Source organism: Choloepus didactylus, chromosome 18 (assembly GCF_015220235.1).
Source record: "Choloepus didactylus isolate mChoDid1 chromosome 18, mChoDid1.pri, whole genome shotgun sequence".
Classification (NCBI taxonomy): domain Eukaryota; kingdom Metazoa; phylum Chordata; class Mammalia; order Pilosa; family Megalonychidae; genus Choloepus; species Choloepus didactylus.
The window spans coordinates 50,432,728-50,457,943 of NC_051324.1; the positions used below are offsets into that span (position 1 = coordinate 50,432,728).

The following is a 25,216-nucleotide window of genomic DNA, read 5'->3' on the forward strand; positions in this document are numbered from 1 at the left end:
TTCTTTGGGCATCTGAAGGGACTAATTGAGTCACCAGTTTAGGAATTGATTTACCATTAGATGACTACAAGGGGCCTTGGAAGTAATAAAACTCAATTCGTCATCTTCCAGATTTAGAAATAGGTGTCAAGGAATTTTGAAGGGACTTCCTGAAGAATTCATACAATGGTAGTTACAAAGCTGAAACTAAAATTTGGGATGCCTTTACATGTTGTGTCATTTTAGTCTCTCTAATTGTTGTTACAAATAGACTTTTGTGTATCCTTCTTGATGATTAAATGAATTGTACACATACTGACACATGAGTGAAATGAATAGACTTTTCAACATAGCAAAAACTCAAATGACATGAAATTCCTTTTTGTAAAACTCATCTTCTAGAACACCTAACCCACCGCCTTGCATGGGGAAGACCTCAAGAAATAGTTCCTAAATACTGATGTATTCTTTTAATCATATATTTTGGCTGTGGAACACCAGACCATTTAACAGAGAAAAAAGGAAAAACCACCTTTAAAGGACCATTCTTAAAAGAAAAAAGAACAAAGAAAAACCATAATGCCATGCCACATTTATTGAGAATTTTAAAAATACCGATAGCCCAGTGTCATTAGGAAAATTCAAGTAAAATAAAGCTTCAACAATGACTTCATCACTGAAGAGATGAAAAAATTCATGAAATCCAAGTTCCAATGAGCTGTTGACATATTTCTGAAATATTTCAGATGATATTTAGAGTAAAAGATTACACACTTTTTTCATATTGTGGGACTTCTGTTGATGGCCAGGTCTATGAAAGGTTCCTGGTCTTCTGTTATAAATGAATTTATATCCTAGTGAAATGATGTAGCTGTGATAACAGGTTGCAAGCTGGGTTATGGATATTGAAGCTCGTAAGTTTGTTGGGCTTCTACATTGGATGGTGCTTAGTTTCAAAGTGCTGTTTTCTCAGGATTCTCATAGAAGCAAGTTTTCAACAGGTGGACTGGCAGCAGGTGGGCTCACAGCAGGTGAGCTCACAGCAGGTGGGCTGGCAGCAGTAACAGCAGCAGGCTGGGCGGCAGCAGGACTGTCCACAGTAGGATGGGCGGCAGCAGGAGGCCTGGGCGTGGTGCAGCTGGCAGCAGGATGGGGGAATGCAGCTTGCCACACAGCAGGGGGGCAGGCAGGTGCCCTCCACACGGCAGTCTGGGCGGGTCCACCTGGTGCGGCAGCTCACAGCTCCAGAGCCACCATCCTGGCCATAGCCAATGCCATAGCCAAAGCCACCGCCGGTCCCGCAGCAGCTTGGCTGGCAGCAGCTGGTCTGGCAGCAGCTTGGCTGGCAGCAGCTAGACCCGCAGCAGCTTGGCTGGCAGCAGCTGGAGCCACAGGTCCCGCAGGTGGAGCAACTGGGAAATCCACAGAAGCTGGTGTTGCAGCAGGCCATGGTGTCAGGAGATGGGTTGAGAGTTGGGCTGTTTAGAGATGTTTCTGGGTTTTGGCTGTGACTTCCACATCGGGCCTTTTATAGACCTGACCAGTTCCTCTGTTTGTGATGGACAGCATTTGTATCTTGTTACTCTTTAGACCAGCTTTCCTGGGATCCTCTGATTATTCAACTCCTGAGTTATTTTAAGTATCTCTCCAAATTGGTTTTACTCTATTGCTCAGGTAATACTCACCAAATGTGTTCATCCTTGGAAGAAATGTTAATGTATCGTTTCCAGACAGTGCTGTAATTTCTAATCATACCTCAGCCTCAGTTCTGCACTTGTGGTTGTATCACCTGACAAGGTGACTCTTGCACACAAGATGATGTGGTTTTGGGGTCATATTCACCAAACCACAAGTCGCCTCTTTCCAATGGGGAAAAAATTATTGATCTTTGACTGCCCTTCAGGTAAGACTATAAAGTTTTTATATTAATAAGGTTATAGTCTCTACAATCAGCCAGGTAGAAACATAAACTCCAAATTCATAGAAATTCTGTGAAATTTCTATCACCTTTCCTGCACTTCAGAAATTCAAACTTGAGGAAACATTTATCACCTGGGAGGAAATAAATAGCACAAAATCTCTTCCATTCCAATTCACTTTGGATCTTCTGTTAGCACAAATTTAAAAGAAAGTTAAAATTCATACCCAGTCATTGAGAAAAATCATCAAAATTTTAATTGAAGTGACACCTCTCTGAAAAGATAAAAATTGCTGCTATATGGATTATCTGATCAGTATTTATTTATCAAAGATGGAATTTACTTTGGTCTATGTCATGTTTTCTTTTAGTTTTTTTTTAATGTCATGTTTATGCTATTATACAATGTGTCCTATGAAAGAATATTAGACCAGAGAGCATGACAAGAGAATTTGTGAAAGGGAAACAATAAAAGAAGGGGCAGAAGCCAGGAAATAGTTTTTCTGGATCACAATGCTTTAAAGACAGGTTAGGAAATAGCTGACCAAGTTCCATAGATATAAAAGCAAAGAGATTAAGATAAATTTCAGTAAAATAAAAACTGAGACAATTCCTGGTGTTTGCAAAAAAAAAAAAAAAATAGTGGGCTTTTCTACTGGGAGTTTGCAGTTATATGGGGGAAATGAAAAAATATAGTGGCCAACGAACATATTATTGCTGCATGTGGTAGACTTTTTTCCTCTTTTCTGATCATGAATGGATAATCATAAGTTTTTGAGAGGGAGAGATATTTGCTTCTATAGTGATAGAATTACATTGGAATGTGATTCATGCCAATATCAGTAAAGATGTTCATATCATATGGTAACCATGACTAGATTTGAAGTTGGAGAATGATTATATGGAATCATCAAATACTGGAGATCAAAGGGAATAAATAAGTCATCTTGTCCAACCACTTAATTTTATAGATGTGGAAACTGAGCTCATTCTTGTTGTAAGTAGCACATGGTGATTCAATCCTATTAGGCACAGAGTTCTGAAAGGTTATACAGAAAGCAAGATGTAATCTCTGGGTCTTGTATCTTATTCTAGTTCACAAACCAGTGTGGTAACAATAGGAGGTATTAATCAAGGGAAAGAGTTGAATAGAGAACCATTCAGCTTCAAAGTTCTAAGTTGGAACATGGTGTGGTGGTATGGCCCATTTCTAATTTCCCATCAGGTTCGGTTATGTTAGAAACTACTGAGTACGAGAATGGCTACATTTTGGAGGAGTTAAGTGACTTGACACAGTTACACAGGACGCAGCTAGAAAAGCTGGGTATAAAACTCCTATTCCTGCTAGACCAGTTCTTTTTCTCTTACACCATGTTGCTTTCCAAAATCAATGTCAGTAAAACTCTTTGCTTCATATTTTTTTTTGTTTTTAATATTTTATAATAGATCAAGAATAGAAATGGTGGTGGTGGGTGGAATATACTATGGAGTACTGATTTTGAACACACAGTTAATCAGCACAAATATTTTTAAACCACCTTTTGACAGAAAGAATTTCCCCTAGAATTGCAGAAAGTTGCATTTTCTTCCTGTTTCTTGTTTCCCACATTCAAATCAATTACCACCAGCTGTGTTTCTATGTCTTCCACACTTGTTTTCTTTATTCTATTCCATCACCACCACCTTAGTTCAGCCTTTATTGTGTTTCACTTACTTCCACGAGGGCAGTGACCTCTTAATTAGTTGCTTTATATCTAATCTATGGCCTGTGCCTTATATGCAGCTGCCATAGACATCATCCCAGTGCCAACCTCCTGTGATGCCATCCATTCTTCTACCCAAAGCCTTCAACAGCTCTTTTAGTGCTTATGGAATTAAGGTATACCTTTTAGACTAGTCTTCAAGGCATGCAAATGTTTCAAATTTATCTTCCATTATCACTGTACCTATATTCAGTGCTCCTAGCCAAAATGTCCTGTGAACAACCCTTATGATCTCTTCCTTCCATACCTTCACTTCTAACTGTTCCACTGCTGAGAATGCCATCTTCCCTTAGATATGTGTACCCAAAGTTTAACCTATACAAAATGCTAGCTTCTCCTTTCAGTCTTTCTTGCCTCCCATCAATAGTGACTTCTCAGTTGACACTGTACAGTATATCATATATTTCTTTTTTATATTCAACTTTTTAGTAGTCATTGTGTCTTTGACTCATTCCCCTAGAAGTTCCTAGTAGAGGGGACTTTTTAAACTCAATTTCAATTTCCCATCATATGCCATGCAGTCTGTTACTTGTTTTATTTAAACAATTTAAATATATTTTTATTTTATATTTTAAATACATTATTAAACACATTCATTTAAATACTTTTTTGTTGTATTTAAACTCTTTTTATTTATGGAAACATACATGCAACATGGCATTTCCCATCTCAACCACTCCCAAGCACACAATTCAGTGGGATCACAATGTGCTAGCCTCACCACCATTCATTACCAGAAATTTCCCATTACTCCAAACAAAAACTCTCATCTATTACGCATTGACTACCCATCCCCCCACGTCCCTGGTAGCCTGTACTCTACCTTCTGTCTCTCTGAAATTACATATTCTAGTTATTTCATATAAATGAAATCATACAATATTTATCCCTTTGTGTCTGACTTATTTCACTTAGCATGATGTCTTCAAAGTTCATCTACACTGTAGTGTGTATTAGAACTTCATTCCTTTTTACAGCTAAATAATAATCCATATATAATCCATATATATCCATATATATATAAATATATATATATGTCACTTTTTGTTTATCCATTCATCTGTTGATGGACACTTGAGTTGCATTGACCTTTTGGCTATTGTGAATAATGTTGTTACAAACATTGGTGTATAACTATCTGTCTGAGTTCTTGCTTTCAATTCTTTTGGGTATATACCTAGAAGTGAGGTTGCTGGGTAATATGGTAGTTCTATGTTTGGCTTTTTGAGTAACTACCAAACAGTTTTTCATAGGCTGCACCTTTTCACATTCCCACCAACAGTGCATGAGGGGTCCAATTTCTCTGCATTCTTGCCAGCACTAGTGATTTTATATTTTTAAAAAATAATAGCCATTCTAGTGGGTGTGAGGTGGTATCTCATCGTGGTTTTGATTTGCATTTCATTAATGGCTAAGATGTGCATCTTTTCATGTGCTTATTGGCCATATCTTCTTTGGAGAAATGTCTGTTCAAGTCCTTCACCAACTTTTTAATTGGGTTGCTTGTCTTTGTGTTGTTGAGTCTGTTTAAATTCAGTGAAAACATCAGAATGAATAAAGAAAGCCAAGAGTTGTGTTTGCTAGGCCAGAGAGAAGAAGTTTATTAGAAAATAAACATGCCACAAGACCTAAGATCTAAGACTGGAAGAAGGACGTTATTTCTGCTACAAAGACTTGAAAGCTGCCCAAGGTCAGAAGTTTAATAGATGAACTGAGGTCTGGAACTCCATTCAAAGTCAGGTTGGCATGAGGTCTTGATGGCTGAGGGCAGGAGGTTTGTTAGGTAGAGAAACGGGAAGATCACTTTTTCAGGTTATTTTACTTGCTCCTGGCACTTAGCGCTCTGCTCAGCAGCAGCAGGACCTGCAGGTGGTGCGGCAGGCGGCAGGCTGGCAGCACGGGGGGCGGCAGCAGGGCGCCTGCACGGAGATGGGCTGGCAGCAGGTGGAGGCCCAGCAGCAGGGGCGGCACACCACGGCCGTGCAGGACGTGGGGCAGCAGGCGATGGGGCGGCAGCAGCCTTCCTGCAGGGCGCAGGCGTCGCAGCAGATGGGCCGGCGGCAGGGCTCGCAGATGGGGCGGGTGCAGCGCGGTACGCACGTCACGGGGCGGCACACGGTGGTCTGGCAGGACACGGGGCGGCAGCAGCAGGGGTCGCGGCAGCAGCAGGGCTGGCAGCAGTCGCCCCCGCAGCTCAGGGAGGAGCAGGGGGAGCCACAGCAGGAGCCACAGCAGGAGCCGGTCATGGTGGTGTGTGGGGCTGGTGTGGGTTGGGTTGTTGAGAGGAGTCGGGTTTTCTCAGGTGTGAATGTCTTCCTCCCCCTGGGGACCCTTTATATACCCTGGCCAGGTGCTGATGACCCCTAATTCATCTTTTGGGCAATTAAGTAGAATATTTTTTTTGACTAATGGTTACATTGCTTGTGACATACTCATGATCTCATTAAAGAATTCTTGTTTCATCCCTAAATATGGATGCATTCAAGTGGTTCATCATCAAATCTAAGAACTCACAGCCATTTGAGGTGACAGTCACTCTTGATTCTTATTTTCAATGGATGCCAGCCAGTTTAGCCAGGGCAAAATGATTCTAAAGGAACTGCAGTCCTCAAAAGAAATGAAACATATAGGTGTGCCTAATAACATTGGCTCCCAACAGGTTCCCTGGAAGAGTTTACACATGAATCAGACACGGTAGACATGTCTTTCTGTTTGAGTGCCAGGGGAAGGCATCTGCATATCACTTGATATAGTGGAATGTGTTTGTAATGTGCCTTAAATAGGACAGCAGCTCATGCACTTGTAAGAGAAGTACATTAACTTATTTTTGTAAACCAGGAAAGTATTGGAATAAAACATGAAAACTGCCATGAAGTTTTTCTTTCTCCAGCTCAGGTTGTGTGCAACCCTGGTCCTTCTGGTTGTAGGATACTTATATTTTCTCTGAGACATGAAGTTTTTGATGCTTGCCTTTCTAGTGTATATGATGAAGAGTTGTGTGATGAGAAGTCTTTTTTTTTTTCTGAGATATGTCTTGACTATGAAGTGACAAGATGGAAGGTTTTTTTTTTCACCAACATTGCAAACATATGTGATATGTTGCTCAGGGAGGCACACTGGAAGGCCAGCTAGAATCATGATAGAACGCTTCGGGAAGTATTGCTTGAGACAGCATAGGAATCGCATGGGAAAGTTTCATTACTTCTCAGCTTTACCTCTCCTATTATTCACCAGAAAGGGTTTTAAGATCCTTCTCATCATTCAAAAGATTGTGGCCTGGGAATAAAAGCTCCCCCAATAGAATTCCATGCATCATTTCAAAACACAATTGGGGAAATAGAAGAAGGGGAAATCAAGCACAGTCTTTATCTCTGAACTCTGTCAATCTCTCGTGTTTCATGTTCTTTCCTTATCCATGGGCACATGTGATTTTTTGAAAGGGGTCATCAGAGCCTACATTAAAAAGTTGTGTTTTCTGCTCTTTTCATGGAACATAATCTAAATATTGATTTTCATGTTGCTGTGGGGTTTCATGATGATCACATTTTGGGCAATGGGAGCCTCTTTGGAAGCACCTAAAACCTCATAAGATAACAGAATTAAGTTTTCTTCTACAAACACTTCTGACCCAAAGTCATTCCAAAGTGATTTTTTCTCTCCCCTTTACAAAGATCCACAAAGACAGAGAGTCCATGAATCCTTTAGTAAGTTCTTCTAGTGTTTATTCACTCTTAACACACTCATCACCACTCATATCCAAATTTCATTTTCAGACAGAGAAAATGTGGTTCATGCTTCAGTAACTCATGCCACTGAGCTGGGAGAACCTGGCTCTGTGTTTGATGCTGATGTTAGGTCATGTGCTATTTTCTGATGCCACTTATCCTAAAACCAGACCACACCCATTTAAAGCCTTTCTACTCACTGTCTACGTGACCTCAGGCCATGGGAAATAATAGTACATATTTCTTAAGGTTGTTGTGATGATTAAGTGAACCAGTATTTGTCAAGCCCTAAGAACAGTGCCTAGCATATAGTAAGTGCCTTGTAAGTATTTGTCAAATAAGAAAACATTTTTTAAAAAGTCATGCTGCATTCATTATAAATTCTCAATTTTGAATTTAGAACAAAGATAATATATTTCATATGGCAAAAGGACAGTTTCTTACTTAGCTATCACAGAATATACAGTAAATAAGATTATTCATTAAGAGCATGAAATACAATAGAAACAACTGGTAGGAAGATACAGAGCTCCCTTTCTCAAAGCACAAATCTCTGTTAAGGGAAGTCAGGCTGTTGTTGAGCTGATGGGAAGTATTTGTGTTGGAATTGTAGGTAGTGTCATGAATTCTACTGAGAATCCCACAGCCCATGGAGGACAGAGTGAGGTCTTAGAAAAACATCCTAAATAAATAAATAACTCTTAAATTAACTAAGACAGAGTCCTAACGGTGATGGGCAACATATTTTGCATAACAAATACTGGGGCCCTGTTTAATAATATCATTCAACAATAGCATTATGAACAAATTTTAACGTGAAAAAATCATCTTCTTTTGTGTTTTCATCTCTTGGTTGTCTTTACAAATGGAAAAAGACAACTGCACATATAATGTAAAATGGCTAACAATTTAAAAAAAAAAATCCTTAATTTGGAATGTATCAAAAGTGCACCTAGTTATCACGTTTCTGTATATATGTTATATTTCACAATAGGGAAATAACTGAAATTGTGGAACTGTAACCCATAATGTTCTTTGAAATTTGCTCTCTAACTACTTGTTAAATTGTACTTTGAAAGTTAACACTGCTATGTATATATGTTAAATTTTACAATAAAAAGTGTGTTAAAAAAAGTGCACGTTGTTTTATACAATTGAGATGATCCTAAGAAGATAAATGTGAATTTGATTTTTAATAATTTTGATCTCATTTTAAAGATCTCTGAGAAGTCTACTATTTATAACATAGTGGTACACTCTTCTATAAAAAAGACTTTAGCAATACAAACAGCTGCTGTCTAATTTATCTGCTTTAAATCCATTTAGGCTTTCATCGGCAGGGTTTTTAAAGTGGAGTATATGCTCACAGATTTGAAGGAAGAAATTGATGGTTCTACATTAACAGTAGAAAACTTTACCACACCACTCTCAATAGTGGATAAAACATCTAGTCAGAAGGTCAGTAAGGAAGTATAGGATTTTGAATGATAAATTAAACCAACTTGACCTAGCAAACATACAAAAGAGACCAAACAAAAACAGAAATATATTCTTCTTCAGTACACATGGATCATTCTCCAGGATAGACTATCTGTTAGGTCACAAGCCAAGTCTGAATAAATTTAAAAATATTGAAATCATACAAAGTATATTCTCCAGACACAATGGAATAAAGCTAGAAATCAATAACAGAGGGAGAAACGGAAAATTCACAAATATGTGGAAATTAAACAACATACACTTAAACAACCAATGGGTTAAAGAGGAAATCAGAAATGAAATTAGGAAGTACCTTGAGGCAAATGAAAATGAAAATACAGCACACCAAAACTTATGGGATGCAGCAAAGGCACTGCTGAGAGGGAAATTTATAACTCTTAAATGCTTACATTAAAAAAGAAGAAAGAACTCAAACAAGAGAGCTAACCTCAAAACTTGAAGAATAGAAAAGAAGAGCAAATGAAACCCAAAGTGAGAAGAAGAAGGGAAATAACAAAGATCAGAGTGGAGATACTTGACATAGAAAACAAAAAAAAGAGAATTAACAAAAACAAAAGTTAGCTCTTTGAAACAATCAATAAAATTGACAAAACTTTAGCTAATCTGACAAAGAATAAAAGAAAGGATTTAAATACCGAAAATCAGAAATGGAAAGGGGAACATTACTACTACCCCATTGAAATAAAAAGGACTATAAGAGAATCCTATGAACAACTGTATGCCAATAAATTAGATAACCTAGATGAAGTAGACAAATTCTTAGAAACACACATCAACCTACACTGACTCAAGAAAAAATAGATCTCAGCAAAGCAATTACTAGTAAAGAGATTAAATTTGTAATAAAAAAAAACCCTAACAAAGGAAAGCCCAGGACCAGCCCAGGACATTCCAAGAAGACTTAACTCCAATTCTGCTCCAACTTTTCCAGAAAATTGAAGAGAAGGGAACACTCCCTAACTCACTCTACAAAGCCAACATTACCCTCATACCAAAGCCGGATAAAGATACCACAAGAAAAGAAAACTATAGACCAATATCTCTTACAGACATAGATGCAAAAATCCTCAACAAAATACTAGCAAACCATATCCAACAGCATATTACAAGAATTATACACCATGATCAAGTGGGCTTTATCCCTGGTGTGCAAGGTAGGTTCAACATAAGAAATATCAATGAATATGATATGAAACATTAGCAGAATGAAGGGGAAAAAAAACATGATCTTCTCAATTGACACAGAAAAGGCATTTGACAAAATACAGCACCCTTTCTTGGTAAGAACCTTGGAACGCTAGGAATAGAAGGAAACATCCTCAAATGATAAAGAACACACATGAAAATCCCACTGCTAACATCCTACCTAACGGTGAAAGACTGCAAGCTTTCCCTCTGAGATCAGGAACAAGGACAATTACGTCCACTGTTACCACTGTTATTCAGCATTGTACTGGAAGTTCTTGTCAGAGTAGTTAGGCAAGAAAAATAAATAAAAGTCATCCAGACTGGAAAGGAAGAAGTAAAACTTTCCCTATTTACACATATGATCCTATATAAAGAAAATTCTGAAAAATACACAACAAAGCTCCTAGAGCTAATAAATGAATTCAGCAAAGTGGTGGGGTACAAGATCAACACCGCCAAATCAGAAGTGTTTATATACCCAAGCAATGAACATTTGGAAGAAGAAATCAAGAAAAAAAAACCATTCACAATAGCAATTAAAAGAATCAAATATCTCAGAATAAATCTAACCAAGGATATATAAGAATTGTACACAGAAAATGACAAAACATTGCTAAAAGAAATTAAAGAAGTTCTGGATAAATGGAAGGATATTCTGTGTTCATGGACTGAAAAAACTAAATATTATTAAACTGTCAATACTACCCAAAGCAATTTATAGATTCAATGCAACCCCAATCAAAATTCCAGCAACGTTTTTGCAGAAATGGAAAAATCAATCATCAAATTTATATAGAATGGTAAGGGGCCTCTAATAGCTAAATCAATCTTGAAAAAGAAGAATGAAGTTGGAGGACTCACATTTCCCAATCTTAAAAATTATTTCAAAACCACACTAATCAAAACAGCATGGTACTGTCACAAGGGCAGACATATAGACCATTGGAATAGAATTGAGAGCTCAGAAATCAACTCTCACATTTATGGTCAATTGATTTTTGACAAGGTGGCAAATACCACTCAATTGGGAAAGAATCACCTCTTCAACAAATGGTGCTGGGAAAACTGGATGTCCATTTGCAAAAAAAAAAAAAAAAAAAAAAAAAAAAGGAGCCCCGCTAACTCATGCCGTGTAGAAAAATCAAGTCAAAATGGAAGAAAGACCTTAATATAAAAGCTAGAACTATCAAACTCCTAGAAGGAAATGTAAAGAAGCATCTTCAGTACCTTGTGTTAGCAGTGTTTGTTAGACTTTACACCCAAAGCACAAGCAACAAAAGAAAGAATAGATAAATAGTACCTCATCAAAATTAAAAACTTTTGTTCCTCAGGGGATTTTGTCATGAAAGTAAAACAACAACCTACACAATGGGGGGAAATATTTGGAAACCACATATCTGATAAAGGATTAATATCCAGAATATATAAAGAAATCCCTCAACGCAGCAAGAAAAAGACAAACAACCAATTAAAAACATGCAAAAGATTTGAACAGACGTCTCTTCAGAGAAGATATACAAATGGTCAGAAAGCACATGAAAAGATGCTCAACATCATTAGCTGTCAGAGAAAAGTAAATCAAAACCACAATGAGATACCATTTCACACCCATTAGACTGACTGCTATTAAAAAAAAACACAACAAAAAATAACAAGTGTTGGAGAGGATGTGGAGAAATAGGAACTCTCATTCATTGCTGGAAGAAATGTAAAATGATGCAGTCACTGTGCAAGACAGTTTGTTGGTTCCTCAGAAAGCTAAGTATAGAACTACCATATGAACCAGCAATCCTGTTACTAGATATATACACAGAAGAATTGAAAGCAGGGACTCAAACAGATATTTGCACAGCAATGTTCATAGTGGCATTATTCACAATTGCCAAGAAATGGAAGCAATCCAAGTGTCCAGGAACCAAAGAGTGGATAAACAAAATGTGGTATATACATGCACTGATTATTATACAGCCATGAAAAGGAATGAAGTCCCCATGTGACAGCATGGATAAACCCAGACACAAAAGGACAAATATTGTATGATCTCACTATTTTAAAACAATTAGAATAAACAAACTCATAGAGTCAGAATCTAGAACATAGTTTACCAGGGGATGGGTTGGAGATAGGGAACGGGAAGTTAAGGTTTAAAACGTTCAGAGTTCCTATTTGAATGATGGAAATGTTTTGGTAAGTGGTGGTAGTGATGGTAGCACAACATTATGAATGCAATTAATAGCACTGAAATATATATATGAATATGATTAAAAGGAGAAATGTTAGATTGTATGTATGGTAACAGAATACAATTTAAAAAAAATCCACGGAACTACACTATACAAATGGCAAACTCTATGTTAAACAATGGACTTTAATTAATAGTAAAATTATAAAAATGTGCTGTCATCAATTGATACAAATGTTCCACACCAACGCAAGGTGTTGGTGTTGGGCTGGTATATGAGAATCCTGTATATTAAGCATGTCTGTTCTGTAAACCTGTAACGTCTCTAATTAAAAAAAAAAAAAGAGTATAACCATGAGAAGAATTTAAATATTTTCCTCAAATAGATATAGCCTTCCAACATTTCATTTCATTACAAATAAAATACATGTTGATTTTTAAAATTAGATAATTAAAAATACAAAGAAAATGAACGCTATCCCTCACTTACTGTTAGATTTTGTGGCATGATGTTCCAGATGATATTTTAGGCATAAGCACATATACACACAAGAAAACATTTCTCCTCACAAAGTGGTTTCATATTTTATAACAACTTTTTTTTTTACTTAAATATATGCCATGGACAATAAGTAATTTTTTTTTTTTACTTAAATATATGCCATGGATGTTTCCTAAATAGTTCACAATCTTCAATTATTTAACTGTTTTTGATATTTCTTCCATTTTTATATTGTTTATCTTACGTACTCCTTGACACTTTTCTTACTTATACCTACTCTCTTAAAAAATTATAATCACTTTGAAGCAGGTATCTTTATTCCTTTATGTTCCTTTTTATTCCTTTATATTCCTCCAGGGAGGTCAACTCAGTAGCTTACTTATGTAAGTGTTCAATAAGCACATGTACATCGACAGTGATTGATTAATTTGCTTGGAAAATAGCATTAATGTGTGATTCCTAGGTACAAATATAAGCAGCCCTCCAGGGCCAGTGTGGCTTTATTATCCACAAAAGTTGGCATTGTGAATAACATTCTAAATAACAATGAAATTCATAACGTATAAAAGGGAGGGCATTAGCCAAAGTAGCATTATATTTGGGCACACAAGATACTTTGGTCAAATTAATATGTCTCCTAACATGGAGGAAGGAAATGTTTGACTATTCTGGGTCTCTTCTGAACATCTTTGATTAAAAGTAACTTATTTAATTTTTTATTCCTAATTTTTCCTTCTGTTTCAAAAATAGAGGTATTGGCCAGATATTATATCTGAGTTTTCCTCTACCTTCAATATCCCAGATTTCTATCATGTGCACATAATGTGTCTGTTCAGTGAAAAATCATCAGATATGACCTGGTAATCCCACTACTAGATGTATATCCAAAAGAATTGAAAGCAGGGAATCAAACAGGTATTTGCACACTGATGTTCAGCCTCAGGTGATTGTTGTGTGCCAAGAATTGTGAGCACAAGTGTTTGTGTACATGATAAACACGTCAGTTGATGTTTTGATAGCACAAAGTGGCTATAGTGCTGTTAAGTGTTATTAACTAACAGTGGAAGTGAATTCCCCAAGTTGTGAGCATCCTTTTCCACTGCTAAGCTCATTCCCCTCGCTCAGTGTGCTATCCTAATGCCATTTTCAATGAAAGGAAGAAAAGGACACAAGCTTGAGTTATTTCAGAGCATATCAATTTAAGAGGAGTATGCTGCATATTCCTTTAACTGTCTCCAGATGAAACACACAGGCGGAATCTACTGAAAGGAAACAACACAAAGACTGTATTTTCTATGCTGGGGATGTTAAGTTTATTAGAAAACACACAACATGATACAAGAGATAGACTTGGATCCTGAGAGGACAGAGAATTCTTCACCCGTAGTTAGTTTAAAAAGGTGTCTTCAATATATAGTAGGAACTAGTTCCCGGAGAGAAGAAAGGGCTTCTCAAGAAAATACATGTTCTGCCTTGAAGCCATGAGGGACAGAAGGAATTTCCCGGCCGCCTCCTGGGGGACCGTGACTATCATGGGCTGCTCAGCAGCAGCAGGACCTGCAGGTGGTGCGGCAGGCGGCAGGCTGGCAGCACGGGGGGCGGCAGCAGGGCGCCTGCACGGAGATGGGCTGGCAGCAGGTGGAGGCCCAGCAGCAGGGGCGGCACACCACGGCCGTGCAGGACGTGGGGCAGCAGGCGATGGGGCGGCAGCAGCCTTCCTGCAGGGCGCAGGCGTCGCAGCAGATGGGCCGGCGGCAGGGCTCGCAGATGGGGCGGGTGCAGCGCGGCACGCACGTCACGGGGCGGCACACGGTGGTCTGGCAGGACACGGGGCGGCAGCAGCAGGGGTCGCGGCAGCAGCAGGGCTGGCAGCAGTCGCCCCCGCAGCTCAGGGAGGAGCAGGGGGAGCCACAGCAGGAGCCACAGCAGGAGCCGGTCATGGTGGTGTGTGGGGTTGGTGTGGGTTGGGTTGTTGAGAGGAGTTGGGTTTTCTCAGGTGTGAATGTCTTCCTCCCCCTTGGGGACCCTTTATATACCCTAGCCAGGCGCTGATGACCTCTAGGACGCAAGGTCATTTCCTTGTTTTTGTTTATTTCTTCTGAAATGACACTGCCAGGTTAGTAAGTTCTCTAGACGTTTTTTAAGTACTCAGGTATTCATAAAAGCCCATTTGTTTTCCTAATTTAATGGAGACTCATTATGTTTTGCTATTTATGTTGCAGATATGAATTTAATGACCCTAACTTCAAAGTCTCCAATTAGCTTTATAATACAACCCTGTTTTTGTCAGTTGATGTTTTGATAGCACAAAGTGGCTATAGTACTGTTAGCGTTATTAACTAACAGTGGAAGTGAATCCCCCAAGTTGTGAGTGTCCTTTTCCACTGCTAAGCTTCCTGGGCAGAACAAGTTGAGAATAATGTCTACAAGAATATTTTACAAGTCATGGATTGTCTGCAAAAAGAATAATTCAGTCCAGTTTTTGGAGCTACAGGAATGTACCTTAATAGATCTCTAGCAGTGATGGTTTTTGTCTTAAATACATACTCATTAATTCCAGAATTGTACCTCTTCAAAGGAAGGTGAGTTTTACTATTTATAATCTCCATGGAGCCAGTATCGCTGTGCTCTAACTATGTTTTGAGCATCATGCTGAATGAAATAAGAGTGTTACTGTTTTCTTCATAACAATCCTGTGAGTTATTGTTAAAATCGTCATTTTGCATGTAAGGAAACCAGATAAGTGACTTGCTCAAGGTCACACACCTAGTAAGTTTGGGAGCCAATCCTTATTCTGAAAACATCCATGGGAACGTTATTTGTAAGCCCCAAAAGCCGAAGATTAGAACTATGAGTATTTTCCCTGTCTTTTACAAATGTCTGTTTTATCTAGGAATTTTAGCAGTGACTCTATTTTTAGGGCTGTCATTATTTGCATAAAAGCTAATTTTTAGAGTCATCTGAAAGGACTTTGTGTGCTGTCTATATGCTCAGGAATTGGAAGAATTAGCTCCATGCAATCTTCAGAAAATTCCAAGCATTCCCTAAGGAAATAGTATCTCAGTGGGGCCTAATTGAGTGGTCAAGGGCACTGTGAACAAACCACCAGTCTGGTGAAGAAGGAACTTTGAAGTCAAAGAACCTGAGCCCTTCTGGATAAAGGTGGCAGCCTGTCAGCATAACAACTCCCAGGAAGTGAACCCGGCTGAAGCTGGTCTCGGGCCCTGCCATGCCATTCCCTTATCTTCTTTTTCCCTTGCTCCAGCCTCTCCTCATACGCTCTGCTTGATTCCGTTCCTGCTTACAGAGCCAATTGTGATTTTCCAGTTTTACACTTGAGGGCCCTGGGAAATCATGTCACCCAGCCATTTAGTAGCCTCTGCCTCTGGATTTGCTTTGTTCTGACCTTTTTCTACAGCTAAGTCTGTTCTTCTAGACCTGTGATTGAAGGTTCAAGTTGAAGCCATTTTATCGATTAGGGCTCTACCCAGCCCCTTGTTACTGTGGAAACAAACCAGATCCACTACAAATGGTGAGCTGGAGAGAAAACAAAGCATTCCTAGCTGAGAAAATAATGTAAAGTGAGACAGTTTCTAGAAGGCTGACAAGGAAAATTCTGAGAGGAGAAAAAGCAAATGAACTTAGAGAATTTTAAAAATGGTGATCGAGAGTGTATGGAAACTTAAGAAGTACATAATTAATGTTCAGTAAGGTTGATTGCAAAGGTTTGGAAATGGTAGCACAATACTGTGTGATGGTAGCACAATACTGTAAGTGTAATTAACAAAACTGAGTGTGGATATGGTTGAAAGAGGAAGGCTAGAGTCATGTATGTCACCAGAAGGAAAGCTAGAGGATAAAAACTGGGACTGTATAACTTAGCAAAACCTAGAGTGGACAATGATGGTGGTTAATTATAAGAAATTGGTATAAATACAAGAAAGTTCTTACATGAACTAAACAAATGTACGTCGCTATTACAAGGTGTTAATAATAGGGTGTTATATGGGGAAAATGCATTAATGTAAACTAAGGTCTAGAGTTAACAGTAACATTGTAATATTTTTTCGTCAATTGTAACAAAGGCACTATACCAAGCTACATGTCAATAATGGGGGAAATAAGGGGTATGGGATATTTTTCTTCTGTAGAAATGAGACTGTTCTCATATTGACTGTAGTGGTGAATGCATAACTATGTGATTATACCAAGAGCCATTGATTGTACACTTAGGATGGTTTGTGTGGTGTCTGAATAAAACTGTTAAAAACAAAAGAATGCACAGAAAGAAATTGGACTTGTGAGCCAATCCATTGGTAAATTACCAAACCATTGATAAAGAGAAATCTCCATTGTGCACATATTGAAAAAATGTAAAAGTTTTTAATGTAATGGGCTTCTTGTTGAGAAATTTTTGCCACATTTCAAGAGAAATATTTTTTTTCATGAAGTTATTCATTGTTTTATTGCATGAATGCATGTCTGGCATGAGGAAGGAGTGGGGGTTGGCTGATGATGTCATTTGTCCAGTCCCCTTAGAATTTATTCATTCAATCATCCAACAAATAATTCCTGATGATATACTCTGTGTCAAATATTGTGCAGGTCAGTGGGGGAATTCAGCAGTGAACATAGTCAATCAAGGTCCCTGTCTTCACCAAGTTTACATTGCCTTACTCGTCTCAAAGGGCAGGTCAGTATTCCCAAGCATTCCAAAAACAAACAAACAAACAAAAAGCACTTCATAGGACAGATGTCTTAACTCAAACCATATTTCTCAGGGAAACGATATTGGTTAGTTTTCCTGACTAGCCTAAAAGTATTGACCAACAACAAGAGAGTATCCAATGTGGACTACTGTTGGCACTATTGCAAACAGAATGACCTTGCTTCAATAGTGAAATGCGTTTGGAGGTCAAAATTAGAGTGGTTCCAACCAGGGCTACATTTCTCCCTCTCTTCTCAGCAGCAGCGACTTCACTGGAATCAGAATTGATCATGGTGATCCATGGAGAAGATGGGATCACAGTTCTTCCAACAAGAGGGCATGGTGGTTGGGGACTGCCAGACACCAATTTGATATCAATTGCTGCATAGTTTTCTAGACTGGGGAACAAAGGGTGCTCTCTCTTAGGCTCCCTCCCCCGTATCAGTGGGTCTGTGTAGATTATTCAGGAGTCAAGTTCATGATCAGAGACCTCAGCAGAGCCATAAAACCAGTGGCTTGAAATATAAAGTTGCTTCCCATGAGATGTTCTGAATTATTTGAATTGCTACTACAATTTCAGAACTTGCACCTAAATTGCTTCTATTTTAAAGCTCAAAAATGGCCCTTGCAGAAGACTTGAGTTCTCCAATGGGCACATTTGTCTTTTTCTGTTCATTACCTCATTCTCCAGTGAACTCCACCTGACCAGTTGATTCAGAATCAGACAATATCCCCACCCTTTGGCACATCCAGTGAAAGGCCAAACAAGAAGTCCAAGTGAGTTATAAATTTTAATCACCCTTTAGTTTTTTTATACTTGAGAGTGGTTGTAATAAAGGTTATCATTAATAAACTTGGTTCTACCTTAAAAAAATGGGTCCTTTGAAAATCTTTTGCCTATGGTTCTTCTGATTCTGAATACCACAATTTAAGCTAAAAATAAGCTTTTGAAGATTAATAAATGTTAATGAGAAACACATTAGCTTCCCAGAGATAAAATTTTATTTTTTTTTAACATGCAAAAATCACAGCATAAAAATAACATTATTCTGGAAAAGTATCCAATCTGAGGACTTTGCAATAGTAAGGAGATAATGAAGAGTCAGTGGGATGGAGAGCTCCATTTAAGAGGAACTTTGATTTTTGTATAACACATTTTTCAAGCCAGGAATTCAAATGATGAAAGCTGGAATTTTCTAAAGATTGTCAATGTATGGATCAGCTGCATCATAGTGTAGGGAGAGGAATAGGCAGTTACTGTTTAGTTTTTTGAAGAGCAGGTAGCTTGCAAGAATGGTTCTCTCTCATGCAAGGTAGGGAGCCTTTGCACATGTTTCTGGAACACCTGGCAATGTTCCATGCCGGGCTGCTCAGCAGCAGCAGGACCTGCAGGTGGTGCGGCAGGCGGCAGGCTGGCAGCACGGGGGACGGCAGCAGGGCGCCTGCACGGAGATGGGCTGGCAGCAGGTGGAGGCCCAGCAGCAGGGGCGGCACACCACGGCCGTGCAGGACGTGGGGCAGCAGGCGATGGGGCGGCAGCAGCCTTCCTGCAGGGCGCAGGCGTCGCAGCAGATGGGCCGGCGGCAGGGCTCGCAGATGGGGCGGGTGCAGCGCGGCACGCACGTCACGGGGCGGCACACGGTGGTCTGGCAGGACACGGGGCGGCAGCAGCAGGGGTCGCGGCAGCAGCAGGGCTGGCAGCAGTCGCCCCCGCAGCTCAGGGAGGAGCAGGGGGAGCCACAGCAGGAGCCACAGCAGGAGCCGGTCATGGTGGTGTGTGGGGCTGGTGTGAGTTGGGTTGTTGAGAGGAGTTGGGTTTTCTCAGGTGTGAATGTTTTCCTACCCCCCTGGGGACGCTTTATATACCCTGGTCAGGTGCTGATGACCTCAAGGACACAAGATCATTTCTTGGAGTTTTGTTTGTTCATTGAAATGAGAATTCTGAATTGGTGGAATCAATTACTGAAGCAGCAATTCCAACATCACTGAAAGGTGTTGTCTTTTCTTTCCTGTCTGCTTTTTCCCTTGAAATGAATACTTGATGATTTGTAGCATCAGAAAAATTAGTCATCTAACAACCAATCCTTCCAGCCTATGTCATGTGACCAGCTGAAAGTTTGCAGAATTCAGTGTTCCCACCGGACACTTTCCTTTTGTTCACCAACCATGACTAAGTATAAGACTCTAATGTTAATGGTTTCTAATTGGCATTGAGATTAAGCAAGAATCTCTAAAGAACCGAAATGACTCACAAAAAGAGATGTGCGTTGATTCTGCTATGGGAGGAATGGGCCCAGTGTTTCTGTAAAATATTGCTTCATGTTGTTTATAAGGAAATATTTTCCAAAGTTCCTGGTGGGATTTTTTTTTAACATGATTTGGCCAATAACTCACAGTCATTTCTTTATGACGTTTACATAGAGTTACGATACTATACTCTTTGGAGGTGGAGAGAGAAAGGAAAAAAATATGAAATAAATTCTGAATAGTTTTCTATCCACACAGTGATTACGAATTTTAGGAAGGCAAGGCAAAGGCAGATAAAACAATTAAAGAAGAACTCTTCATGGGACATTGGGGTCAAATTTAATGAGGATTTTATTCATAGCTGTGCCTTTTCGAATGCCCTTCTCATGAATATGGTCTTGGAAATAATAAAATTGAAGTTGGGGTAGTTCTTGCTTTTGAGGTATGGCATAAACATTCTGTGTTGACTTCTTCAATATATAATGAAATTATTTATAAAAGAATAAATTACCCTTCTGTAGTAAATTCTTTAGTTCATTGGCTGAGGATTTGATTGCGTTTGAGGTATGAAGGGATTATGAAAAAAGGCAAGTGGAATTAAATAAGCGATGACTGGTCAAATAGCTTTTTTTTTTTCTACAATCGAGTGAGCATTTATTCCTTTTTGTTTGTTTCTCATAAATAGTATACACAAACTATGTTCCTATACCCCTTCATCCTCCCACCTTTATGTAGTTCTTGCCATAAACAACATGTTTACACATTATGAGTCCAAAACCACTGATTTATCATTACACTTTAAACATTTGCCTTCCAGATCCTGTGGGAAGTAAAACGTGGAGTTACAAACTAAAAATACATTAGTAATGGCATTTATATTTACCCTTCACTGAAGATCTTTATTCCTTTATGCAGCTTTCATCTATTGTCTGTTGTCCTTTCCTTTCAACCTGCAGAACTCTCTTCAGCATCTCACGTTGGGATGGTCTAATGACAAAGTCACAGCTTTTATCTGTGATTGTCTTAATCTCTCCCTCATTTTTGAAAGCGTTTTGTCAGATATAGAATTCTTGGTTAGCAATTTTTTGCTTTCAGCACTTTAAATATGTCATCCCACAGCCTTCTTGCTTTCATGGTTTCTAATGAGAAATCAGCACTTAATCTTATTGTGGCTCCCTTTTAAGTAGCATGTTGCTTCCCTCTTGCAGCTTTAAGAAGGCTCTTCATATTTGGCATTCTAGAGTTGGATTATAAAAGATGTGGTGTGGATCTATTTGGGTTTACTGTTCGGAGTGTGTTATGTGTTTTGGCTGCACATATTCATGACTTTTGTTAAATTTGGGAAGTTTCCAGCCATTGTTTCTTTGAATATTATTTCTCCCTTTTCTCTCTTTCTCCTTCAGGGTCTCCCACAATGCGCATATTGATATGCACTGTTCACTTTTATTTTTTCTTTCTGCTCATCAGACTGAATTATTTCAATTGTCTTATCTTTAAGTTCTCTGATTGTTTCAGTCTTCCCCACCCGGTTAATGGCAACTCCTGTCTTTTCAGTGGTACAGGTCAGAAACCTTGACGGCATCTTTGACCACACTTTTTCTCTCTTACTCCACATCTAGTTCATCAAGAAAGTCTCTGGGCCCTACCTGCAAAGCACACCCATCATATGATCCATTCTTACTACCCCCACCATGCTGCCCTATTCCAAGTGTCTCTTTTTTGTCTGCATTAGTGAGGTTACCTCCTCACTTCCACCCTTGCCTTTCTACTGTCCTTTCTTAACACAGCAGCCAGAGACATGCTTTTCAAAAGTAAGAAATTCCTTAAAAATAAGAACTCATCAAGCTGACACAAGAAGAAAGAAAATTTAAGTAGTCTTAGATCCATTTAAGAAATTGTATCTGCAATTAAAACATCCCTCAAAGGGGGGAAAAAGTTGGCCAGAATTTCATGGTCTTAGACTGACATTTAACATAGTTACTTGATTGTTTTCTTCTGTATCATCTAAATCAATATAAAAATCTAAATCACCATCATTTTCCTCTTCATTTTGTCTGCAGCTTCTTCTACAGCTGGATCTTAGATTTTCAATATTTTCTGTCTTTTCTGGTTCTTTATTAAATGGAGTAACAATGTCTTCTTTCCTTCCACATTTAGCACAGACTTCAAGTTCACAGGCACAAGGTCTACACGTTATGTGATAAGAATCCTTCACTGTCTTTTGTAAACATTTGACTCATTTTTTAGGTTTTGATAATAGTTTGTATTTGCTGTATTTTACATGCCATTCAAGAACTTCTTTAGAGCAATGACATTCTCCATCATGAAGTTTTCCATTAATTTTCTTGGTCTGAACACTCTTATCAAACTTGTCATTTTTGAAGCTAAAGGTATTCTGGTGTCTCTGAGGCCTGGAACGAGCCACGTTCCCTTTCTGGGAGCTCATCACAGAAATCACGATCTCCTCACACCAGAACGTGGAAGATGCAAGTGTAATAAAAAAAAAAAAAAAAAAAAGGTAAAATAGCTTTGTCTTCTTTAGCCAGAGCTAAGAAGAATGAGGATATAGAAAACCAATTTAGGGTTGGAAGGTAGTTTAAAAATAATACAGTCCAAGAGTTGCTGATGGCCATTAGACAAAATTTGTCTCTAGGGTACATTTTGTTTGGTGTGCTCATTTTTTATACACTCTTTACCTTATTTCTGATCCTTTCTGTAATGGCATAAAATAAATTATATTTGGTGCCTCATCATTTTGCCTAGTCGTAAGTTCCCCTTTTGAGAGACCACCCCAGCTAGTCCTGCCCTGGGTGTAACTGTAGCTAGCAAGGCAAGTATCTCCATATGACTTGGATGATAGGACCTGTCCTCAGCTTCTCCAAATAGCCATTGCCCCTTCTGCTTTTTTGTACAATGTAGTTTAAAACTGCCAATCCCCAGTATCCACGGGAAAGCCCTAATTCTCCCCTCTGGGTCACAATAAAGGCAAAAGCCTGGACCCACTTGTGCTTTTTTTCACCCCTGCCCTCCTCAGATCCTCACAGTAGCTTAGGTTAGGTAAGACCCGGGCCCCTCTTCTCCCTTCTTTTCTCTCCCCTTCCAGGGCCTTTGAACTAACAAAGCTGTCCTTTGGTGCATTCTCGGCTGACTGGCTATCTGTCTGTGCTCCCCATCGCCCGAAGAACTTCCATAAAACATCCAAAAAACCTTGTAGGCATTTGAGTTTATGACCCATGATCATTCACTGCAGTTTTTAGAGGATAAGATTTGTCTGATCATTTGGAGAAATTACTTCTCCAAAGTCAGACAAAGAGTTAATAATATCACAATTCTTCTGTTGAGTAGAAACACTGGTGAGTGACCCCCAGTCTTTTCCAACTTTGAGTCAGTTCAAAATGGTCACATGAAGCAAACATTTAGTTTGTTGGCTGAGGGTTTGATTGCTTATGAGGTATGTAGGGATTATGAAAAACACAAGTGGAATTAAATGAGCTGATGACTGATCAAATAGCTTTGTCTTCTTTAGCCAGAGCTAATAAGAATGAGGATATAGAAAACCAATTTAGGGTTGGAAGTTAGTTTAAAGATAATATTGTCCAAGAGTTGCTGATGGCCATTAGACATCTAGTGATGTAAAATAAGAACTTGCCTGAGTTAAGGTTTAGCATATTGTTCTTTGGTTTAGAAAAACATCTACAGAGAGCTGAGTATTAGGAACACAAATGTGTCTGTGAACCTGTAAAACGGCTTTTGTTAATTAACAAAAGGGCATAGTACTAAGAAATTATATTTTCTAAAATCATAGACTGCCAGAAACTTTGCTCTTTGAAATCCTATCCATAACAGAGGAACATCCCACTCTTGCCTGGACAGGATCTAAGACCTGGACACAGGATCTTTGTCACTTTGACACAGAAAAGCAGCCTCAATATCCAATCCAGGGGCAGAGTTGCAGATAAGAGGTTTTCAGACTGCACATTTGCACTTATCATAACCTTGTAGCTTCCAAGGAAATAGTGCCATAAATCCATTTCACAGCCTAGATCTTTTGTACACAGCCCTGTTTTGCTTTGAGCCTATCAAAATAGTACTTTGAATAATTTTACCTAAATGCCACCATTCATCAAAATAAATAACTCCTTTCATCCTTTGGTGGGATGCCCCAGAGTTCATCGAGCATGTGGTCTCCCTTGCTGTAGCACCTTAATAGAATTAAGCTTGTTGAATTAGAAGTGTGTCCCTGGTCTTTATCACATGGGCATTTTCAGGCATATTTTTAAAATTCCAAAAGTTCTGCAAAAGTATAATCATCCAAGTGGGAATAAGTAAGTGCAAACCATGATGGTGAGAAATTGTGGGGTTTTTGTGGTTAGGTAGAGAAAGGATGTAGTGAAGGTAAGCTCTTATGATGGTGAGCCATGGCCTCATTTTAAGGTCTATAAACTGTGATTTGTTAGGATGTAGTGTGGGGACCACTGGGTTAGGAAAGTCTAAAAATTCTAAAAACAGAATATGCATTCCCTGGAGAATTCATTCTCTGAAATTATCTTAAAAATATCCTCAAATCATAATAGTCATAGATGGGGATGGGGAAGATTGAGGAGGAAAGGGCAGAAGGAAGATGGGGAAGACAAAGAAAGATTCACATCTTTCCTCTACCACTTAGCAGTTGTGCAGCTTTGAACAAATGACTTGCACTTTCTGAGCCCCAGTTTTCTCTCTGTGAAATGGGAAGAATTATCTGTGCCTGCTGTTCTCTCATAGGCTGGATTTGTCATAAAATCCATACAAATGTGGAGATGATATGAATATAATTAATTGAAAAGAGATAATATTTAAGTAAAAAGAAATAGTAAATGATCAGGGAACTGGTGGAATTTGTTTCTGCAATTTAAAAAAATGAATATCTTCTGTGTGGTTTAGATATTCATCTGCCTAAGGTCAGGGAAAACTAAACCAGGTAACATTTTGGGGTCCCTACAGCTCTGATTTGTTTAATTTCCTTGAGTGGTTCAGGGTGAAAGGAAAAGTCTGATTATCAGATACACATATTATCCCCAGCTCTTCTTTTCCCCTGATGATAAACCCCTATTCAGAAATCCTGTAATCTAGGACTCTTTCCTATGGATTTATAGAATCAATTTTTAAAGATCCATTTCGTTCTCAAACAGCTTTAATCTGAGGCTGAAGTTTTGCTTTAAATCAATATCTACCTTTTAGGATTCTTGCCATAAAAACAATTCCCTTCCAATTTAGTTTGATTCAACAATAAAAATCAAGTGCCAACAATTAGTAAACATTGAGCTCAGTACTGGGGGCCAAAATAAATAAGCTATGGTCCTTTCTATGAGGTCGGAGAGGGGGAAAAATGATTATCTCAATATAGTGCCTAATGGACTAGAAAAGAAGGCAAGCACAGGATGCTATTGGGACATGTCAGGAAGGGAACCTAACCCTAGCCTGGTGTGTGTGTGTGTGTGTGTGTGTGTGTGTGTGTGTGTGTA

General features: G+C 38.8%; 5 protein-coding genes across 5 annotated transcripts; all 5 read right to left on the reverse strand.

The window, feature by feature from the left end:
• Positions 1 to 973: 973 nt before the first annotated feature.
• On the reverse strand, positions 974 to 1,429 carry LOC119513100 (keratin-associated protein 9-3-like). Its single transcript, XM_037807979.1, has one exon. It carries the CDS (start codon positions 1,427 to 1,429, stop codon positions 974 to 976), a length of 456 nt encoding a protein of 151 aa, XP_037663907.1.
• Positions 1,430 to 5,507: 4,078 nt separating this feature from the next.
• Positions 5,508 to 5,906, reverse strand: LOC119513102 (keratin-associated protein 2-3). The gene has a single exon (XM_037807981.1). It carries the CDS (start codon positions 5,904 to 5,906, stop codon positions 5,508 to 5,510), a length of 399 nt encoding a protein of 132 aa, XP_037663909.1.
• An 8,392-nt stretch (positions 5,907 to 14,298) lies between these two features.
• On the reverse strand, positions 14,299 to 14,697 carry LOC119513104 (keratin-associated protein 2-3). Its single transcript, XM_037807982.1, has one exon. The coding sequence runs from the start codon at positions 14,695 to 14,697 to the stop codon at positions 14,299 to 14,301; it is 399 nt and encodes a 132-aa protein (XP_037663910.1).
• Positions 14,698 to 18,835: 4,138 nt separating this feature from the next.
• Positions 18,836 to 19,234, reverse strand: LOC119513105 (keratin-associated protein 2-3). The gene has a single exon (XM_037807983.1). It carries the CDS (start codon positions 19,232 to 19,234, stop codon positions 18,836 to 18,838), a length of 399 nt encoding a protein of 132 aa, XP_037663911.1.
• A 2,581-nt stretch (positions 19,235 to 21,815) lies between these two features.
• LOC119513107 (uncharacterized protein C9orf85-like) lies at positions 21,816 to 22,173 on the reverse strand. The gene has a single exon (XM_037807985.1). The coding sequence runs from the start codon at positions 22,156 to 22,158 to the stop codon at positions 21,949 to 21,951; it is 210 nt and encodes a 69-aa protein (XP_037663913.1). The 5' UTR covers positions 22,159 to 22,173; the 3' UTR covers positions 21,816 to 21,948.
• Positions 22,174 to 25,216: the final 3,043 nt, after the last annotated feature.

What these genes read in the sequence shown, in the direction of transcription:
- LOC119513107 (XM_037807985.1), bottom strand. Translation starts at nt 22,158, where the DNA reads ATGAGCTCCCAGAAAGGGAACGTGGCTCGTTCCAGGCCTCAGAGACAC.
- LOC119513105 (XM_037807983.1), bottom strand. Translation starts at nt 19,234, where the DNA reads ATGACCGGCTCCTGCTGTGGCTCCTGCTGTGGCTCCCCCTGCTCCTCC.
- LOC119513104 (XM_037807982.1), bottom strand. Translation starts at nt 14,697, where the DNA reads ATGACCGGCTCCTGCTGTGGCTCCTGCTGTGGCTCCCCCTGCTCCTCC.
- LOC119513102 (XM_037807981.1), bottom strand. Translation starts at nt 5,906, where the DNA reads ATGACCGGCTCCTGCTGTGGCTCCTGCTGTGGCTCCCCCTGCTCCTCC.
- LOC119513100 (XM_037807979.1), bottom strand. Translation starts at nt 1,429, where the DNA reads ATGGCCTGCTGCAACACCAGCTTCTGTGGATTTCCCAGTTGCTCCACC.